Genomic DNA, 21,678 nt, shown 5'->3' on the forward strand with positions numbered 1-21,678 from the left:
TTTTCCTTTGCTCATGAGGAAGCCTATTGAATTTCACTCAATTTGATTTCCACCCTAGAAGAGTGTTCCAGATCACGGAACCTCCTGAAGGGCCGAAGGTCCAGCCCCTCCCAGTGGCGACACATTTGAAGTAGTCCCTGCAGCCAACTGTCGCGGGGTGAGCACCTCAGCCCTCAGGTGCCAGGTGCGGGTGGGAATAAATGGATTTTCTGAGTTGCCCCAGTTTTTCAGAAGCCACGGATTAGGTCTAACTCGCCAGACCAGAGCCTGGTGCGGTGCAGCCCTGGATCAAATGGGGCAGGAAGTGCAAGCTTAGGCTGTGAGCAGCACTCTGGTGTCTGAACAGCCAGCGTCTGGGTCTTCAAATGGTTAATTCCCCCAGGCTGTCATATTGCATAAACAGATCCTCCTTTAATAAAATTAATTAGGTTCTGAGCTTTATAGGGTGATGCCCACTGACCCTTTACAGGCCTATTGTTCCCAGATCCAAGAGAAAGGAAAAAAAGAGAGGCTGCCCAATGCCCAATGGACAGGAGAGGGACAAAAGTTGAAAGATTAGAAACCCTAGTAGAAGCTGTGAGCAGAGAGAGAAAGCTCGTGTTCGCTTCTAAACACAACTTAAAAAACAGGTAGCCCTCCGCCCCAGTGCCCCCCTCCAAAGAAAACAAGAACTCAGTGGTGGGGTTTTGTTAATTTTGCTTTTTTTATTTTTAATTTTTATTTTTTTTGCACGCACCACGGAATCCAGGCTGTGCCGAGCACTTTAGAAACATTAGAATAATTGCAGATTTCGGGGACGCAGTTCTCGTTAAAAAAAAAAAAATCAAAAAAAAAAAAAAAAAAAAAAAAAAACCTGAGGCGCAGGGCGGGGTGAGGTGGCGGGCACCAGGAAGAACCACAAGAGGCCCGCAGGACCCTGCAAACCTGCTGCCTCCTTACTGCCGTCTCCCACTTCTTCTGGGTGTCCACCAAGTGCTATACTGGGCATTTCATGTCACAAGTTGCTTCGGATGGTCTTTTAAGTTTGCTGAGGGAAGTCCAAAAGATGGGAGCAGGGGCTGAGGTAGACAGCCGTGCTTCCCCCTCCGTAACCCCCCTTTCCTCCCTTTCTTTATTATAAGAGGGTTGAGGTCTGGGTCTCAGTCACCTTTAGATGAGAGCACCCCGGGCACCCCTTGCAGAAAATCTTTAGGCACAACAGCAAATGTCGGCCGATTTGTTTTTTTTTTTTTTTAAGGAAAGGAAGAGGGGGAAAATCGCAGACCGGATGTTTCCAATTACAGCAGAGACAGAGAACAGAAGGGGGTGCGCAGAGGGTGGGGGCAGCTGGAGAGATGGGCAAGATTTGTAGAAGGTGTAGGTTGGAGGTGGAAAGAGACACGGCAGGGCAAAAAGCTAGAAACCAAGCCTCTGCGAGGAGAAGAGGGAAATGGGAAAATGAAGCAGAACTAGACAAATGACAAAGTGTTGAGCGCTGATTTATCGCAGAAGCCTCTGGTCATTTCCATATATTGAAATGCGCCCAAGCGGCCAGTCAGTCAATTTCTCCAGAGCTGCTGCCGCTGCTGCCCACGGGCTGCCCACGTGACTACCTCCCCCCCCCCCCCCCCCAGTCAGCCTCTTACCACCCAGCCCCCGGTGCAGAGAAGAGGAGGAAAGAAAGAGTGTGAGGCACACGAGGCGGCTGTGTCCTCCGGTGGGAGGTGTGGACAGGGAACGACAAATTGTGTGTGTCTGTGGGGAAGTGGGGGGGGGGGACGGACGTGGCCCAGGCGGGGAGAGGTGGGATCCAAGCGTCACTCCAAGGTTAACATCCTTACCCCTCTCCCTGCGCGCCCCCCCCCCCCCCCCCCCGCCCCAGTACCTCTTCTCTCTGACGGTCCTCTTAGCCTCCTTATCTTTCCCTTCTTAATGATTTAGAATGGGGACAGAATGCAGACAGAAAACCTGTTCTGTCTCCAAACACAAAATGGGGATGGGTGTGGAGGTGGAGATATTTAAGTCAGGTTTGATTTTGGTGTCTTTGATATTATGCGTTGCTTTGGTAGTTTCTTAAAGAAAGGCACGTGTATGTGTGTGTGTGTGTGTGTGTGTGTGTGTGTGTGTGTGTGCGCGCGCACACACACACACACACACACACACACACACACACACAAATCCTAGATAAAAGCCAGTGAGTTGTTAAAAATGAATTTGCAGCGTTGGAGCTGTTAGCATCATCCAGCAAGCAGCAAGCTTGATAATTTCCAGGTGTTGGGGAAAGCCGTTGTCCGGGAGCTCTCACTGAGCTTATAAATCCCTGTTGGGAGGGAGAAAAAAAAATCTTTGGAGGTGAATGAAATCTCAAATCACAAGACTCCTATGTAGATTTATGATTGCATAAGAGGCTTGATCATTTCCATATACTGAAATGTACTGTCCTCCTGAGTCTGCCCAGCCCTTCCAGGAGACTAAGCGCTCAGTTCTGCCTTGATCAATGTTGACTATGAGGCGAGAAAGGGAGGGGAGGTTGTGGAAAGCAGGCTGGCACCAGATGGAGCAGGGTCTCGGCAAAGGTCAAGGTTAGCCCAGGCTGCTATTGAGTCGGTAGCTGCCTCACAGATAGATCTCTGCCTCGAAGGCACCCACTGGGGCTTCTCAAAATCAAATCTAATAGAAAAGGCAGTCACAGAATGAAATCGCTTCATCTGAATGCTAAAATTGTTATTAGGCTACATTAGAGAGATATCAGGCACGTGGTTACCAAAAAAGGAGAGCGTGCCTAGCAGTTTGTGTCTGAAAGAAAAGCTATGAATATGTTGATAGCATCAATAATGGGCAGGTTGAATATATATAATATAATAATATATACATATATCCTGAACACCAGATTAACATATTAAATGAACATGGTTTTTTTTTTGTCTTTTGCAGAGGTACTTGTAGTTTGAATTGCTCAGAACTCTTTGTGGGGGGGGGGAGGGGAAAGGGTGAAAAAAATGTCATTCTGGAATAGGTGGCCTGCAATGAGCCTGAAGTGTGACTCCCTCCAGGATTTTGTCGGTGGCTTTGGCCAGGTGTGTATTGGAGATTTAGTGCATGTTCATCACATGGTAGGCGACCCTGCCACAGCACCCAGCCTTCTTCTGTCTGGCTTTGGACCACTGGCTATCTGTCAGAAGCCTTCCGCCCTTTCCCCCCCCCCCCGTTCCCCCCCCTTCCTCTGTTTTTTTTTTTTTTTGAGACAGACCTGTTTTTGAAGAGGAATTTTCTCTTACAGACAAATCTCACTCTAGAAGAGAGTCTGGGAGCAGCCTGTTTCAGTAGCCACACTACCTAGCATTTTTCGGTCTGACTCTGTCCCCCAATTATCATAAGGCAACCCATATTAGCTGTGTTTTTTAACCCCACAGCCCTACCATGTCTTAAAGAAGGATTTAGTCTTGTAAAATAAATGCGGGCTACACTAGATTAAACATGATGGCTGCACTCCAAGGGTTAATAAATTTAGAATTAACAGATCATCTCAGCTTGATGCAGCTACTATAGATGATTTAGCAGGCGGCCCTAGCAGGCTGACAGTCAGCTTACAATGCAGATAAGATCTAACAGTTACTTGATTCACCAGATTGAACGGTGGTAGGGAGGGTCCAGAGGATGCATGGTGGAAGGTGTCTGCTGGGGTCTGGAAGCGGGCTTCTTTTCCCCACTGCACACTGCCTTTCCCTAATAGCTCACCTTCTACAGCAATGAGACCCAGAGGGGACAGGTTACAAATCCCTTTACCAAATATAGTCATGGGTGCTTGTTTGGATTTTGAGGAGGGAAAAGATGAGATCCTTTAATACCAAGATCTATTTCTAATTAATTCTGCCTGGTAGTGGCCAGCCATTGCTTTTCCTCTCTTTCTCCATGGCTCTAAGGTCCAGAGCTCAACAGACAGGCTACAGAATTCCTGGCTGATGCTGATAAAAGCAGGCTCATTGCCGAAATGATGGGGTAATTTCCTCAGTCCTCTGCCTTGCTCTGACTGCAAAGATCTGGATATGGAAACGAGATGCAGAGCTAAGTTGAAATTCAAACTCCAGCACGGCGGCCCCGAGAAGTGTTTACGCTAGGAGAATGCTTACAGTTCTGAAACGGATAGTAAAAAATAACCAAGTTGGGAGGGTTGAGATGTTGGAGGAAGGCTAGGGAGAGAGCCCACCAGAAAAAGTTAGGTGTCCGATGGCAAGGCTTGCTTTGACCGTTGTAATCTAGAGTCTCTAATGCACACTGACTTGTGATTGTGCATGTTTGTGTGTTTGCGCGTGTGTGCATGCGTGTGTGTGTGTGTGTGTGTGTGTGTGTGTGTGTGTGTGTGTGTGTGCGCGCGCGCGCGCACGCGCACGGTGCAGGCTTAATTTCCTTTCATCTGTTCCAACTCTAGTATTTAAACAGGAAGACAAAAAACAATTTTGATAGAAATGTATGTGATTTAATATGATAGACAAGTTTATAACAGTTTTTATGATTTGATCAAGAGCAAGGACTCCTCCTAAACCCATTAGATTCTGTCATGTGAATATATATTCAGGCAATTTAAAAATGCATATTATGTATTCAATAGACCGTCACAGGTCTGAATTGTACTGTGTTATTCTGCTCTGTCGGTCTCCCCATCGTAATATGAAAATCTGTAAAGAGCGACTATGGAGCCACTAGTTTTCCTATGTTGATAACTTGACTGCTTCGCGTATTTATTTATTTCATAGCATTGTGTTTTGAATCTTAAAATGTCCACTCTGAGCTAATGGCCCACAAAATTTTCCCTTAATAAATAAAACCATTTGAAACTGTGCAATGGCTTCACGTGCTATTAGCACTAACTTTCCCCTCCCTGTCCCAGTGTCCTAGTGAGTGGCGCGCTACCCTTCGAACTCACAATTCGTTATTATTCTGTAATCGGGCAGAAATTCTTAACACATCTCATTCTTTGAAAAGGCTGTATTGGATCTTGACTTTTCTTTTCTTTTCTTTTTTTTTTCTTCTGAGAAAATCCATCTCGATGTAACCTGAACATTAAAAGATTTTGAGACAAAAATGAAATTTCCAAATTTAGATTGGGGAAAATGATTAAACTGGGATTGCACCCAGCAGGGGAGGCTCTGGACTTGGGCATGGCTGCTCCTGGAGCAGGGGCCAGTGGGCACTTATTTCACATCTTAACCAGATCTAAATGCGTCAGAATTTTATTTTCCCTGCCTTGGACAACCTGTGATTGCAGCAGGGGGCACCACCAACATGCGAATTACTTGGACACAGGCAGCTCAGCTCTTTGCTTCCTTTAGTACTTGGAGACACAGCCACTGGAAACAGTCATCTTGTAGAAATTTGCATATTTATGATGCCTCCTGCAGGCCCCTGTGATTGCTTTACAGTCAGGAAAGGTAACAGAAAAATATATATCTTCCTTTAAAACATGAAAAAAAGGATCATATAGAACAGTGATTGTAATAGGAGACTAATCCTTACAAAGAGTGTGGCATTAAAAAAACTGTTCCCTGAACATTTTTGTTTGCTTTTCTTTTAGGATTTTGAAGGGAATTTTCTGGAAGTTATAGAGACCAGGCTTCGATTCCCTGAAAATGTATGTAAGAAAATACTTAAAGTTTCGGGAAAAATTAGCATACTCTTATCCTTTGAATGTGTCTAAAGAACAGGGAAATTGTTACAGGCAGGGAAAGGCCACCTAGCAGATCATTTAAAGGCCCCGGCACGTGTGTTTTTTAGTCGTCCTCATAAGCAGTGAACAAATGTGCGGTGTACCTTTAGATATAAAAGTTAATTAGGTCTCAGAAGAGAATAGTTTCATTTTTATTGGCTCTGAGTTCCAAGGATCCTTTGATACACCTTTTATTCCAGGCCTTTTGACCTTCGCTGTGGAAATTGCATCGTGGCCTGGCCTCCTAGGCCTCTCAGATTCTGAATCCCAGAGTTTTGTTATTGTTTGCTGTCTTGAGGGGGCATCCCAGCAAAGTGGTATCATAATTGAAATCACACTCAGAGAAGTCTATTTCCCCCACCCCCACCCCCCCCACCCCCCCACCCCCAACTCAGGAGCAGGATTTAGGCAATGTTCTGTTTCATCAGGGATTTTAGTTCTTCAGGTTTTCAGGCATAATGCCTGACTGAGCACATGATGTCCCGGGAAGGTGGGAGCCGAAGCCTTAAGTCAGAGGCACCTTGCTTCTTCAAATCGTCATCAAATTCTCACCCTTCCTTTATCCTAAGTCTGTTGTGCTTCATTTCCTCCTTTCTTTAAGGGCTGGGACCACTGCCCCTGGGACTGGTACCATCAGCAAACATCCTTAGTGGCTATCCCATAATCTAAGGCTTTCTCTGCCTCTCATCTTTTCTGTGGGAATGCCTCCCAAAGTCAAGAGGGTTAAAAAAGAGTTTTCCCCCCTGCAACTAGAGTTTATGTAATAAAGATACCATGCAGTAAAAATAACGTGTGCTATCAATAATACCTGGTGATAGAGATGCCTGAACGGCTAGTGGAAGGACTCTCTCCTCACACATCAGTCACCAGTGTGAGCCCGCGTGCCTGGATCCCGCCTTCTGAGGTAACATTAGGTGATGCATCTGTCTGTTCCTCCGGCTGGGAAAACTCTCATTAAAACAACGATTACCATTACTCTTATGCGTACAGTGCAGCTTTCCCCAAATATTTAGCTGTTTGGTACCACTCCGAAAGAACATCAGAATTGATACGTAGTTTCTAAGCTGCCCATTAGTCTGTCATCCTTAAAAATTCAGAGAAAGGTATCAAATGAAGTCAGGGACTCTTTTGCCCCTTTCAGCTCTCCCAGTGAATGTTTTCTTTCCTCTAGACTGTTTAAAAATTGGAACTAGTGAATCACAACTTTGCAAGCATTTTCATAAGTGTATTAATTTTGGATGTTTCTACAAACCAGATACCACGTCAGTCCTGCTGAGGATAAAATAGCTAAGCATATAAATCTAAGACCGAGCGTTTAAATCTCTTGTGTCTCGTTGATTTGAAGAGATTGAAACTCTCGTGTGTGCCGGACGGTGGCCACAGGAAGAGACATCCTGGAATTCCTAAGACAGTGCTGAAGCCAAAGCCACAACAATTTATTTTTTAAGTTGTTCTGAGGTTACTCTTGTAGCTTGATGTATTTTTACTTCAGGAGTGTCAACTTATAAAATGCATGTTTTTAAATGAGTATCTTTTGAATATTTCAGATCTGTATCACGGGCAAAACTCTTTACACATTTACTATTAAGATAACTGATATATGTGCATCGTCTCTAACACATTTGCAGTCAGAGGCTGGGTCAGCTCTGAAAGTCTGGTCATGGTCATGTCTTACCCCACTTATAATCAGGCTCTGGGTTCAAGACTCAAGATATTTTTTAGAAGAGTCTGATTATTTATTATACTCTGTATAACACATAATTGATATTTTCCATGCTCTTGAAGCCAGTCTAGCACTTGCCTCCCCCCCAACCCCTGCCCCACCCAAGAAAAATCCCATTTCAGGACTGGTGAGGCAAGGATTGCCAATCTAAGGTTCTGTGATTTTACCTCAAAGACCCAGTCTAGTCTCCGGCTAAGAACTAGGTGAAGTAGGCCTTAACACATCCCAAGGATATTTTCCTAGAGCATCAGGCTGCAGGCAGAGTCTCACTCAGCATTTGGCTGTTTCAATTGCTTATTTAATTTCAAAATCCAAGAACACAGAATAATAATAAAAGAAGGTATTTTTATCAGTGGTAGGGTGTTTTAAACCTTCTGGGAATCTAAGTAAATCGTTTTGTAAGCTTTTATTTATATGGCAGACATTTTCCTGATGTCCTACTCTGTGCTGAGAGGTATGGGGTAGGGGCAGAGATGCCCCAGGCTTTCATAAGCACAGACCACTCAGAACTTGGGGTAATTCAGTGGTTTTTATAACAGAAGTAATTCTTGGGATGTGCGAAGATGTGTGGCTGTTCCCGGTAGGGACAGATGCACACTTAGTTCACGCCTGGCGGTATGGAAAGTGGTTCGAAGCCCCCGTTCTTCCAAGCTACTTAAAAAATGAAGAAATGTGACCTCCTGCCCTGTATCTGCATCTTCTTACCCACAGCAGCAAGCTGACTCGCGGAAGCCGTTCCTTGTTCCAAATGTACCGAGTGCCGATTCTATGTTAGGGGACAGAAACAGTGTCAGTGAAGGATGGTACCTCCGCAGCAGTGTGCCAGGGACGGTCCACAGGTTCACAGCACTGCCTGTGAGACGAACCAGAGTACAGAAACCTTACTTCCCAAAGGCACTTGGCTGGGCTGGTGGCATTCGCCCATAAACTTATCATTTGAAAGGTGGAGGCAGGAGGATCAGGGCTAGCCTCGGCAAGTTTCAGGCTGGCCTGGACCACATGAAACCCTGCCTCAAAAACAAAAACCAACCAACCCCTCCGCCCCCAATTCACTAGCTGTTGGTGACATCACAGAAGGTGTGCAAAGCAATAGATTATCATAGCTCTTTATGTCCAGATGACATACATGTCTACATTAAATTCTTATTTCTAGAAAAACTGAGCTGTCTCTACAGAAGAAAACATCTGGTGTCACAAGTGACCAGAGCTGTCTTGCTCCACACAGACTCCTGACAGAGCTTCAGAGCCTGTTTAGTCTGTGGCATGATGCTCTGGCCACCACAGCAACACTACTGGTGTCCCTTTGTATGGCTTTGAACATGTATGACAGCCGACCTAACTTCCATAGCATGTTTGTGTGTCTTATAGTATTTTAAAAATGAAAGCCACCTCAGGCTGAGACTATGTCTTCCTGTTTGTTAGGTGTGGTCCTCCAGCTGAAAGGTGAGCATGACCCACAGGGGCAGGTTCTTTGTCGTGGGGAACTAGGGGTTTAGATAACTGACCTGCAGAGACTTTTTTTTTTAAAGATTTATTTATTTATTATTATATATACAGTGCTCTGCCTCCATGTACACCTGCAGGCCAGAAGAGGGCATCAGATCACATTGCAGATGGTTGTGAGCCACCATGTGGTTGCTGGGAATTGAACTCAGGACCTCTGGAAGAGTAGACAGTGCTCTTAACCTCTGAGCCATCTCTCCAGCCCAGTGTCTTTTTTTTTTTAAAGAGAGAGAGAAAACAGGCAGGTTGTTATACAACCAGGAATGGGAGAACAGGGAGTTTTTGCTTACTCTTTACCAAGTTGTCAAACAACAGCAAGAAGGGGTTAGACATTTTTTTTTCTACCGGAAAATTTCCCTGAGCTGAATCTAGCAGGAGATTAGAAAGTGAAAGAACCAGTGACCATGGCGGTCGGGGAAGATGCCTTCTAGCTAAGCCACCTGCCCGCGGGAGTGACTGCCATGTATCTGTCATGGCCATGGCAAGGCATTAGGGGGGTTTATAAAAAAAACTGTCAAAGGCTCTGTGTGGTGGTGCACCCCTGTAACTCCAGCACTTGGGAGGCAGAGGCAGGCGGATCTCTGTGAGTCCGAGGCCAGCCTGGTCTACAGAGTGAGTTCCAGGACGTCTGGAGCAAATAGTGAGACCCTGCCTCAAAACAAACAAACAAAAACAAAAACAACCCCCCCCCCAAAAAAAACCAACCAACCACCACCACCACCACTAAAACAAAACAAACAAAAGAAACTGGCAGAGAAGGAAGTTGAGTCTGGTGATGCTCGGAATAGCGCTTCTCTTTTGTCACCTAGCTTATACCCGGGGAGACCAACTGAAGATTTTGTGAAGTGAGACCAGCTGAAGCCGCCTGGTTCTTGCTGGCCTGGGTTGGCAGCGTGCAGCGCAGAAAGTAGAGAAAAGGAACCACTCTTTGGGAAGTGGGAAGCTTCCACAGGCAGGTGTGGTTGCTGCCCAATTTCGGGCCCTTTCTGTGAGAAGTCAGTGGCCTACTGGCTCAACGGAAGGACCCAGCCAGGGCTGCCTCTCGATGCTGGCTCAGGGCCTCATGCATCTGAAAACTTGCCTTAGACTGATCTTCCGCCTGCCTTTTATGGAATGGCTTTGCTAAAGCAACCAAAACTGGAGATGCGAGCATTTGAACTTTTTACTCCATCTTTTATCCCTTTTCTACTATGTATTGATGGTGCATTGAGTCTAGAAACATCACCGTCACAACTTTCCACTAGTACCATCTGCATCTCTGTGGGCACCGCCATCACCCATCACCACCACCCTCTGTAGCATTATCCTCTTCCTCCTCACCGCCACCACCACTGCCACAGTTACCATCTCTATCACCGTCTTCTCCATCTCTGTCACCAACACTACAAGCATCATCATTAGGGCCACGAGCTCTGTCACCTTTGTTGTCTTCGTCCCAGCACCATTGTTATACTTTAGTTATGTATTACGGTGGTGATGTACCGGGCTAATAATACGTACTTCGTTCTGGTTCATTAGTTAATTTAAGGCAAATCCTTTATGAATTTGTTGACAAAGCCAAGCATAGGATTCGTCGCTGATTTCACATACTTGTGTCCCCTCCTCTCCTGTGGGTCTAGAGATGAAACCCCACACAGGACCTCATACGTGGAAGCAAGTCCACCGTTGGGATATATTCTCAGCCATTTAAAAATCTCACTCTGAGACAGGGTCTTGCTAAACTGCCAAGTTGGCTTCTATTTCGTGGCCTTCCTGCCTTGTTTTAACAAACGACTGGGATGAGAGGCATATGCCACCGTGTCTGTCTCTAGCTACTGCTTTCTGAACGGACCAGTCGATACCAGGAACTCCCCAACATTTCTGAAATGCATTTACTATTACTTCTTTACATTTTCTTTTTCTTTTTAAAAAAGCTCTATGTATTTATTATGTATACAGTGTTCTGCCTGCATGTACATCTTCAGGCCAGAAGAGGGCATCACATTACATCATAGGTGGTTGTGAGCCACCATGTGGTTGCTGGGAAATGAACTCAGGACCTCTGGAAGAACAGACAGTGTTCTTAACCTCTGAGCCATCTCTCTAGGCCCTTCTTTACATTTTCACCTGTGTGTATTCTCTTATGCATAATACTTTGGGTATAATTTTATACACAAATTGTGTATAATGATTAAGATGTGGAAAGTAAGTGCCATGCACAGAGACAGAGGGATGAGATTTAGTCACAAAAGAATAAAACTGTCATTTGTGGTGCTAGACGACATTTTTTTTAAAGTTTGTTTGTTTGTTTATTTATTTATTTATTTCCCAAACACAGCCCCCTCTTTCCTCTCCTCTTGGTCCCACGCGTTAGAGGACATTTTGTTAAGCAAATTCCTCTAGGCATAGGAAAGCAAATGCTGCATAGCCTGACTTACACTCAGAAACAAATGTTGGTCAGAGTAGAGGCTAGGCTAGGGGTTACTGGAGCCTGGGGTAGATGTGATGGGGAGGAGCCAAGATGAAGAAGCAGCTAGCAAATACAAGGGTGCAGTTGGACATGTGGGCGGGGTCACGTCTAATGTTACTACTACAGTGGGTAAAAGTGGTTGACAGTAATTAATTAAAGAGAGAGTTTTGAGTTTTTTCCACCCAGAGAGATATGTCGGAGGTTCTAGATATGTCAATTACCCTGATCTGACCATTGCACAGTGTATACATGTATTTTGACACCACATTGTATCCTATAAAGATGTGCAAGTACTATGTGTCAATTAAACATAAAAATATATTTTGAAATACCAACTTTTTCATTTTTACTGCACACTTGATAGATGAGCCTGTGCCATGAAAAGCTTATTTCTCGGTATTGGGAAATGCATGTGTTTTCCTCAAATTGTGACTCAGAATTCTCTCTCTCTTCCTTTCTCTCTCTCTCTCTCTCTCTCTCTCTCTCTCTCTCTCTCTCTGTGTGTGTGTGTGTGTAATAATGTGGTAACATTCCTGGAATATAGTCCTGATTCCTTTTTCTGTGTGTGGATGGATGGGTAGACACAGATAGAGAGATAGAGGCACACAGACCCAATACATACATACATACTCTAAGACAATAAAATAATAAAAGCTTCCAAGGATAGCAAAGAGTTCTTGTCCAAATAAAGGACTGTCTATAAAATTCCCTTCCAGACAGTGAAGTCATAGCTAGAAATTGGCAGTAAGACCATCTGAAACTACTAAAAATCATTTTTGAGAGAGAGAGAGAGAGAGAGAGAGAGAGAGAGAGAAAGCGAGATCTCCAAAATCTCCCACAGCTGAGTTATTTTGCCTTTTATAAAACAACTTCACATCTGGACTGATAACTTGAATTCCACCCAGTGCCATTTAAACAGCCCAAGTTATAAACCTCTTAAACTTGGGGTTTATAATAGAAACACTGACAGACCCTTAACTATAGTGCCTCGTAGTAATGAAAGCACAACTATTTCATTATAGCAGTGTCTGGCGAGGCTGCTATAATTAAGAGTCTGTCAGCGTTTCCATTATAAACCCAAATTTTAAGAGGTTTTTAACTCACATTGTTTTAAATCACACTGGGCTGAAACTTGCTGTACAAAATGTCAGGCCAGATGTGTGTGTATGTGTGTGTGTGTGTCCCCACACATGCATGTTGCTTTTTCTTTTGTTTACAAGAAGAAAAGCAGAAGAAAAGAGGAAGCAAATAGGCAAAAGTTGTTTTAAAGTTCGGGTGTGAAAAACACTTATTAAAAAGACAGTTTTCTTGTAACAGCACAAGATTTATGAGAAGAGGGTAGGGGATAAAGTCTAAGATATTTTTGATTGCATTTCCCCCCTAAATTAGACTGGTACCTACCCAAAAAGCAAGGTTAAGGGGAAAAATGTATCATTTCATCTTGGGTTCTTGACACTGGCCAGTTTGGAAGATTGTTACAATGTAGGTTCCTGGAAGGGATATGCACATATGATCTTGTATTGTTAACTGTCCTAGTGTCAGTATTTGGGATGATGTTCTTTTGAGCTGCCCTTGGTAGGAATCCTTCTAAGGCTTAGGTGAACTCTGACTATAGACTCCTCACCAAAGCCTTACTGGCTTCTGGGTAAATTAATACAGTTTGGAAGGTTATAAATTGGTTTCATGGGTGTGGTAAGAGGATTTGTGTTAGCTCATTCATTCAAAGACTGTTTATTGAGCATTTATTATGTATACCAGGAATCACTAGTACACTGCATTCATTGGACAGTCAGCATTGTCTTTTGTTAAATTAAGGATTTGTTAAATTAAGGATTTGACCCAGCAACATCTCAACCAGAACTTCTTGTCTCTTGAGAGGCTCCCCTTAACTGAGCTTATTGCTCCCCACTTTTCATGCATGATTGACTCAACACACAACAGCCTTGTCACAGGGCAGAGCCACACTGTCCTTTCTTTTCCTTTTAGATAAGAGTGTCCAGGTATCTGAAACAACCTGCCAGCCCCCAGAAATGCAGGCAGCCTCTGGAGAAAGGCCAGACAGAGGCTCTCTCAGGGTGGGGGGAACCTGTGCCTTCCACCCCACCCCAGGGGGAGGGCTGAGCCTTTGAAGAAGGGGCCCCCTTAGGTGCAGGCTTCAGGGTCACACAGGCAGCATGGGGCCAAGGAGCTGACTTCTCCACTCAAACACAGCCTTTCAAATGCACTGTCTGTATAACAGCAGCCCAGCTAGCAGCCCTCCCTCAGTAAGCCTCGGATTTAAATTCTGTGCTGAGTATAGGGTCCAAAACTAAAGATGACCGCCCACTCTCTATTTTCTGGTCTGTCAATTAGGGAGAGAGAGAAAAAAAAAAGATAAAAAGAAGGAAAAGGGATGAAATCAAAAGCAAGATGGGACGATTGCATTTTAATCATTCACCTATTTATTTTTATTTAGAAAAGTGTTTCACTCTAAAGGCAGACAGTGAATATTTTATTTTAATCTTTCCATTGAGACAGACCTTGTAACCCCTCACTCGCCAGCCCATGGAGAGTGCCCGGTGTCAGGGATGCTCACAGGAGGGCTGGGGCTGTGTTAAGAGCCCCCCTTGGAGCTGTTTGTTGCCCAAGTTCACGTTCAGAACCCTGAAGCTAAAAGCACTTTACACCATAAAATAAAAGCACTATCTTTTTTTTTCTAAAAGGTTACGTCTGGAGGCCACGCGGCTCATACTTCATACCGAAAACTACTGAAAGGACTATGAAACTCTCCATGATTTACACCCTCTCTCTGCATTAGAGTATAGATCTACTCGACTCTAAAAATACGGTGGGTTTCTAACCGACGTGAATATATGTGCATTATTTCAGAAAGTCTGTTAGAAAACTTGTCAACACATTATAAAGCATAAACCAGGACTTGGCTATTAAGTACGGAGATCAGAGGCAGAATATATACTGCAGGAAGTATGGGGAATCTCCTCCGCCGGCAAGATAAAAGGGGAGGGGGGGGAGGGGATGGGAGGGGTCGTCTGCTGGCCTGGGGTTTACGCACTGTCGTCACTAAAGGTTTGGGAAAGAACCCACAGAGCTCTCTCAGGGCAAAGCAGCGAGGGCATCACAACCCCAAACGAAGTTAACAGAACGGCTAGAAAATAGTCTAACGTCATAATTTACTACTTTCTAAAAGCCATTTCTGGAAAGGTAAATAAATATACCTATTGTGTACCCGTGTGCATATTTAAAGTGACCTTTCACCCCGCTCCACAACACCACCTGGCACCCTTACTCAATACTTATGCATTATTTTTAAATCTCTTAGAGAACACCACGTTTTTACTTCTTTAAACACTCATATAAACTTCCCCTCCCCCACCTTCGGGCGCTGGAGTGAATTTCCAGCAGCGACGAGGGAGGGGCGTCACCGGTACCCTGCGAGCAAGAGGGACCCGGAGGGGGGCCCCGGCTAGGATAGACCAAATGCCGATGCACAGCCCTGGTTTTCTGGACTGCGTGAAATCTGGTTGGGGGAGGGGCGGGAGCGGAGGGCAGGTCCCATTTCACCCTGGGCATTTTATGATGGAGAATTAAATATATGTTAATCGTGCAAACGTTGCCGCTTACCTCGGCACTGGCACCCAGGGCAAGCAGCTGCAACTGGCTTTTTAATGTATGTTTTAAGATGTGGCTTGCAAAGGAACCCCTGGAATCTGAAACAAGTGCAATAACACGCCAGACCTACTTGTAACTAAGTGCTTAATTCCCTATGATTTTTTTTAAAAAAAGAAAATCAATAAAATGCTGCCAGTTATTTATTGGGAATAACCACAGATAGCGGCCCTGACAGGGTGCCGGTTTTAGAGAGCACACGATTGTGTAATGAATTGTAATTCAGAAGACTGTTAAACGTGAACCACAGAACCTTTCAGAGGTAATAAAGTCATTACTTTTTACACTACAGCCAACCCTGAAAAGCTTTATACACACCATTATATATAAATCACACATATACAACATATATTCCTACAGCACAATTTGTCCACGTATCTGTCTCCTTTCTGTATAGACTTTTTATGGACGAGAACACGATTCAAATCTGCCCAGCTTCCTCCTGAAGGAGTCTGGCTCACTATTGTTACCTGAAGGGGCATTTATTTATTTATTTATTTATTTACTGTTTCCCCCGAGGCCTCCAGGCTGCACTTTCTCCTACTCTCATCTCACCTACCCTGCAGAGGTCCACCTCGGTGTCGCCCCCTCCTCTCCCACCTCCCGCAGCGACATTCATTTGGTGATTCTAAAGCTGGTTTAACAAGTAAAAAGCAGAGGAAGAGATGCTGACCTGCTCTGTCGAACTCAGTGAAAAGGGGAAACGGTGTCTTGTAGTTACGGCAATAGACTCTTCCTGCTCCACAAACAGAATTTGAGACACCCCCCCCCACTCCAAGAAAAACAGCAAGAGGGAAACAGCATCCCTCCAGCACCAAACCAGTCTAGCCCACAGCTAACGTTGAGCATCAAAACCTGTGTTTCTTCCTCAGAGGGGGCCGAAGCTTCGCCGAATCAGGCAAGCCATTTTCTAATAGGTTTGAAACTTTCCTAAGACACAGGAATAAACAGCTACAAGCCTGTGAGGCTGGGAGGTGGGCGAGCGCAGGCAAGCCCCGGGCTTTGCCTTAAAACAATACAATCCCCCGCCGGGTGGGTGAGTTTACGCAAACGACACCTCTCAGAGGAGGGGTGAGGGGACGCTGGGTACAGCCGCTAGAGCAGAGGGGAGGAAAGCTCCTAGCTCTGCAGAGACTCACAGATGTCCACCTGCAGCTCGGATCTCCACCCAGCACCCTCCGCGCATCCCGGGGACTCTGTCCATCCCCCGCCCCCGCCCGGACGCTGCTAGATTTGGACTCGGAGCGCGGTCTCCCTGGTTGTGGCGGCGGCGGCGGCGGCGGCAGCGGCAGCGGCGGCGGCAGCGGCGGCTGCAGGGTGGTGCAGGGAGGCTGGGAGGCTGGGAGGCGGGAGACGCCGGGGGACTTTGCAGCACGTTTCTGAATAAACTTTCCAATCGCAGGGGGTGCTGTTGCTGTACATTTTACGTAAAACTGAAAGTATCCCACGCCAGAGTGAAGCCCGCTTTTTGACAGCGGCAGCGCGCGCGCGCGTGTGTGCATTAAAGAGACAGGGGTATATTTCCAACAGGTCTTTTCCTAATTTCCAGGGAAGGGCTGCAAAGAGGGTAGAGGTGCCTTCGGGCTCCCAGATGTGCCGGGTGGCTGCTGGCGCCTGGGCAGCGCGGCCGTGACCCGAGGGCCTCATGACCGTGGCCTCCCCGCTGTTCCTGCTAGCTAGTTTCTTTCCTTTCCCCATTTTCTCTTTCCTTGAGTAACAATTGTGTTCTGTCCGTAAGAAACATTTCCTTTCCTTCGCTCAGTGCTTTTGCAGTTGCCTGGGAGTGGGAGGGGGTGTGTCCCTCCCTGGAATCAGGCTCGGGGACCTCCCGCTGCGCCAGGAGCAGGTTCCCAGAGACCGGAGCTCTTGGGGCTACCGGTGCTTTGTCCTCCGGCCGGCGACTGCTCAGAGGTGGACGCCTGGGCGCCTCCAGCCCTGGCCCCGGGTGCTCCTCTCTTGGGACTGAAACACACCCGGAATCTTGGCTTCTCGGTCTTTATATTTCGACCTTTCTGTTTTTCTGCAACCCTTGGGAGCTGGGGATTCTGGGCTTCTGTGGCATTCAAACCCAGCCAGTTGTTGGGTCGTTCAGATCCTGGGTCCCTGACTTGGCCTTGGGGGCGCGCTCTCAGCCCTCCGAGTCCAAGCCTGCGCCGCCGGCCTCGCCCCAACCCCCTCTCTCCAGGCGGCTTCTGCTTCCCCAGGCCTCGGCGCTGGCCTTCCGGACACGAGACCCTCCAAACTTGGGCTGGATTTCGCTCTGCAACGCTCTCCCTCTCGCCTCCCCTAGCCCGCCGCGGAGCTCTTAACTTGTTAGGCTCAGCTCTCAACTTCTGATTTTTTTCTATCCTAGCTTTCATTGGGCAAAGTTTCCCGAGCGCTGCCACGAGCTCCGGGCTTGCACTCCGGCCCTCGGCGTCCGCTGGCGGGGAGGGGAAGTGGGTGTGAGCACGGAGGAGGGTGTCCGGGACCTACTCTACCTGGTTTCCCTCTGCCCTCGCCTCTCGGGCTCTGGGCTCCAGCGTTCTAGAGCACTCCTGCTCTCCCCCCGCCCTTAAATAATTTTTCATTTTAAGGTCGGTGAGTGTGTGTGTGTGCCGGGGGTGGGGTGGGGAGTGGAGCAGGGCGCAAGTCTTGCTCCCCCTCACTCCTCCCTCCCACCCCGCCGCCCCTTTCTTCTCTCCCAGCCACGCCACCGCCGCGGCGCTCGCTGCGGCCACTGGTGAGCCAGCCGCCCCAGAGCCCCCTCCCCTCTGCCCGCCCCTCCCCCAGGGGCCGCGTCTGGCGTCTGCGGAGCCCCCCGCCCGGCACCTCCCCCGCCCCGCACTGGCCATTGGCTTGTCCTGGTCTCTTTTTCATGTCCAGCCCCTGATGTGTGTCCATTGGTGTGAGCTTCCCCTTCCCTCCTCCCCTTCTCTCCTGCTCGCCCTGCCCATGTTTTGTGTGTCTCTGTCCATCCAGACTCCTGACGTTCAAGTTCGCAGGGACGTCACGTCCGCACTTGAACTTGCAGCTCAGGGGGGCTTTTGCCATTTTTTTCATCTCTCTCTCTCTCTCTCTCCCTCTATCCCTCTTCTCTCTCTCTCTCTCTCTCTTTTTTTTTTGCTTTAAAAAAAAAAAGCCATGACGGCTCTCCCACAATTCATCTTCCCTGCGCCATCTTTGTATTATTTCTAATTTATTTTGGATGTCAAAAGGCACTGATGAAGATATTTTCTCTGGAGTCTCCTTCTTTCTAACCCGGCTCTCCCGATGTGAACCGAGCCGTCGTCCGCACGCCGCCGCCGCCGCCGCCGCCCGCCCCGCAGCCCACCATGTCTCGCCGCAAGCAAGGCAAACCCCAGCACTTAAGCAAACGGGAATTCTCGCGTAAGTAACCCAATAATAGTAATAATAATTATTAATAATCACGAGGGCGCGCGGGACGCTAAGCAAGAGTGAGGTTGAGAGAGGGGTGTGTGCATGCATTAAAATTTTTTTCAGGTGAAAAACCTTCCGTAGTCGAAGTAAAAAGGAGATTAAAAGGGAAAAAGCCCCACATCCTCTCTTGAACGAGAACCGTATGTGCACTTTTGAGACGGCACGCACCTTTTAATTTTATAAAAAATTGACTCCTCCTCTTTCCTCCTCTCCGCCGCTTTATTTCTTCTTTCAAAAAGGAATGCAATGATTTTTACCCTAGTTTTGCAAAAATAATGAACAATGCTAAGGATGTGAACACTCGCATGCAAACCTGGAGGTGGGCGCTGCAAAAAAAGGGGTTGTTTCGACTTCACAGTAGGAAAATGGAGGGGGGTAGGGAGGGAGTCAAGTCTAAAAAACAATTCCTGGGGAGGAAAGAGGTGAGACCGGCCTTAGGACACGAACGTGTGCACGGTCAAGTGTGCAGTGGGAAGAAAGTAGTCGCCCCCACAATAGTACGAAAGCGGGGCTGTAGGAAGGGACCCCTGGCGCTTCCCAGTCAGCCCAGTCTAGAGAGAGGGACAGCAGCGGCTGTGAGAGCCGGGCGACCGGTGAGGACCGGAGTCGCGCCCGGCGCTACCGTCTTTTGTTCCGGCCGGAGGTGGGTGTTTGTCCCGCCGCCTTTTGTGCGGGCTCCTCGCGCTTGCCCTCCTGCGCCGCCACCGCTGCGGAAAGGGCAGAAGCAAGAGCCGAGTGAGGAGGTGGCCGGGGGCACGCGGTAGAGGGAGGGAGGGCTCACGACTCGCCGCTGGCGGGTTGCAGCTGCCTGCCCTGCAGCAGAGGAGGCGAAGAGGAGCAAAATAAATTAAAAAAAAAATTTAAGTAACGCTAGAGAACGTAAAATTTCTTGCCCCTCAAAAGAAGCCAAACGTTCCGCTAGTGGTATTTTCACCTCTTTCCTGGGATTTGTTCACCCCCCCCCCTGCAGAAATTCCACAATCTTTAATGGAGAGAGAGAGAAAAAAAAGGGGGGGGGAGAAGAAGGAAAAAAATCCCTGACACCCCTTCCCCAAAACGCCATCAAGTTGCAAACTTAGAACGCCGGAGGCATGGAGAGGGAGCGAGGAACTCCCTCCTCTTACTATTTTTTGGAAGATTTTCAAAAAAAGTGGAAGTGGATTTTGATTGGGAAAAATCTCGTGTCTGAATGTTTACAAGCACCGCGTGTGCGGGAGCCTCCTGCCAACAAACAGACAGAGGACCGAGCGCGCAGCGGCAGCCCGGGAGCAGGCGGCCGCAGCGGCTGGGCCTCGCCGGACCTCGGCGCGCCCCAGTCTGGAGTGGAGATCGCCCACCCGGCGCTCGCCGCCCACCCGCCAGGCACCGCGGCAGGCCACGCTGCGACTCCGCCAGCCCGGCCTGCTCTCCATTCCGCCCCTAGCACAATGCCCAACTCTCCCTCCGACCTCCCAGACAGCGAAAGCTGCTGGATGAAACTCGGTTTTGCAAAACACTTTTATTTTGCAAAGCAACTGTAAAGGCGATTTCTGCTAGTCCCCTCCACGACACCCAGGGTACTCTTTTAGATCTTTAACTCTGGGCGGGCGAGAGGTTACCACGTGCTTTCCCTGCGGCGCCCCCCCCCCCCTTCGAATCTGGCCAGTAGCCTCTTGGACCCGAGCAGTTGCCTGGCTGGGTTGAGGAGGGGGCGGGGCAGGAGAGAAGTATGTTGAATATGTATTCTTGAGGGGCAGGGTCCCCGGATTCAGCGGGCACCCTTTGGATTCTTGGCCTCTACCCTGGGCCTGTCTTGGTCAGGGGATTCTGTGAGTTTTTGTAAGGTGTTAATGGTTGTGGCTACTACCTCTACCTGAGGTGTGCTGGGAAAGACGGGTGGTGGGCACTTAGAAAAGTTTGAGTCCAGTATATAAAGTCCCCCCCGCCCCCCCAACCCCTTTCACACCATCCTTTCTCATTCATGACTCTTAATTTTTGACGAGAGCTTGAAGGACCCCCTATGTTCTCGTCTGCATTTGTCGAGGGAGGGGTGCTCACTGGGAATTGAATTTTTTTTTCCTCCCTGGGCCCTGGAACTTGTCACACACTTCGGAAGCTCCCCCGCCCTGGCACGTTGCGGGGCCCTCCCTCTCCCCACCCCCGCGCATCTCTCCCTCTCCGCTCTCCCCCGCCCCCACTCCCACCGGCCGTGCCGGATACGGAGCAGACGCGGCGCGCGACGGTGTGTGAAGTTACAGCCCGGCCAGGTACCGGCGGGAAGGAAGGGCAGTGTTCGCAGGACTCGGGAAAGCTGGGACTTTGGGACATTCGGAAGGATGCCATGGGGGTGGTGGTGGTGCAAGGGACAGTCGGGGAGGCGCAGTCGGACTGCTCAGTACTCCCCTCCCACTTGGGTCCTTTCTGGGACTCTCCAGGCTTGGAGGGTTAGTAGCCTCTCGGCTGTCCCAGTGAGGACACTGGACTAGGCGGCCAGACAGAGGGGTATGTGCAGGGATGACTTTTTTCAATTTTCTGGGTGCTTAGAGGGCAGAAGCCTACGGGGTCCTTAGGACACCGCCCCCCTCCTCTCCTTCCCACCCCCCAAGCCCCGTCCTCAGCTACGTGGACTGAATAAGCCATTTGGTCGCTAGGAGGCAGACCAAGATCAAGAAAAGCTCCGCGAACTTGAACCTGTACCAGAGCCTCCCCCACCCCCTGCCCGGCATTTCTCGGCGGGGGAGGGACGAGCGTTGGGAGAGTGGGGGTGGGGGGCAACGAACGGTTAGGCAGAATTCCCTTCCTCCACCCCCCATTACCTCTTAAGTCTTTGTTCTTCATTTTGACTTAAAAAAATGCTTTTGGGTAGGGCCGTGTAGAAGCACCGGGGCGCGTAGCCTACACCCCCACGTGCGAGGGGACCAAGGAGCTCTGGGCCCGGAGCTGGGTGCACTTTAAGGTCCTTTCAGGGAAGGCAGTTTTGGTAGCGAGAAGCGGGGAGTGCGCTCTCGAGCTTCGGGGAAGGCCGAAAAGAGGGGTGTGGGAAGTTTGCCCTTGGCTTCTAGGTTCACTTTTTCCACCCCCGTCGCCGCGCAGAGCGCAGGTCTCGGCGGCCGCCGCGGGCTTACCGGACGCCTTGGCAAACCGACGCTCCCCCTCCCCGCCTCCTGCAGCTCTCGCCTGGAAGCCCGAAATCACAACAATAGTAATAGTTATCATCATAATGATGCGGGCTAGCAGCGTCATTAATAATGAATA

At 48.3% G+C, this 21,678-nt stretch overlaps 1 protein-coding gene and 1 long non-coding RNA gene across 8 annotated transcripts in view; one reads left to right on the forward strand and one right to left on the reverse strand.

The window, feature by feature from the left end:
- Positions 1-1,870: 1,870 nt before the first annotated feature.
- LOC311607654 lies at positions 1,871-21,527 on the reverse strand. Its single transcript, XR_014782683.1, has 3 exons — positions 21,240-21,527; positions 4,904-5,033; positions 1,871-2,299 (listed from the first exon to the last, which is right to left on the reverse strand). It is a non-coding gene; the product is annotated as an uncharacterized lncRNA (long non-coding RNA).
- BCL11A (BCL11 transcription factor A) overlaps positions 13,657-21,678 on the forward strand; it is a 100,206-nt gene continuing 92,184 nt past the window's right edge. Inside the window, exons 1-2 of one of the 7 annotated variants that reach the window (XM_084799566.1) lie at positions 13,657-17,746; positions 18,146-18,393. In XM_084799566.1, the coding sequence (XP_084655692.1) occupies positions 18,339-18,393 (55 nt within the window). In that variant the 5' untranslated portion in view covers positions 13,657-17,746; positions 18,146-18,338. Of the gene's footprint in view, positions 17,747-17,798; positions 18,394-20,587; positions 20,691-20,732; positions 20,926-21,678 lie in introns of those variants that run through there. The other 6 variants (XM_084799567.1, XM_084799568.1, XM_084799572.1 and 3 more) reach the window with 6 other exon arrangements.

This window comes from Acomys minous (assembly GCF_964271855.1).
Source record: "Acomys minous genome assembly, chromosome: 10".
Classification (NCBI taxonomy): Eukaryota; Metazoa; Chordata; class Mammalia; order Rodentia; family Muridae; genus Acomys; species Acomys minous.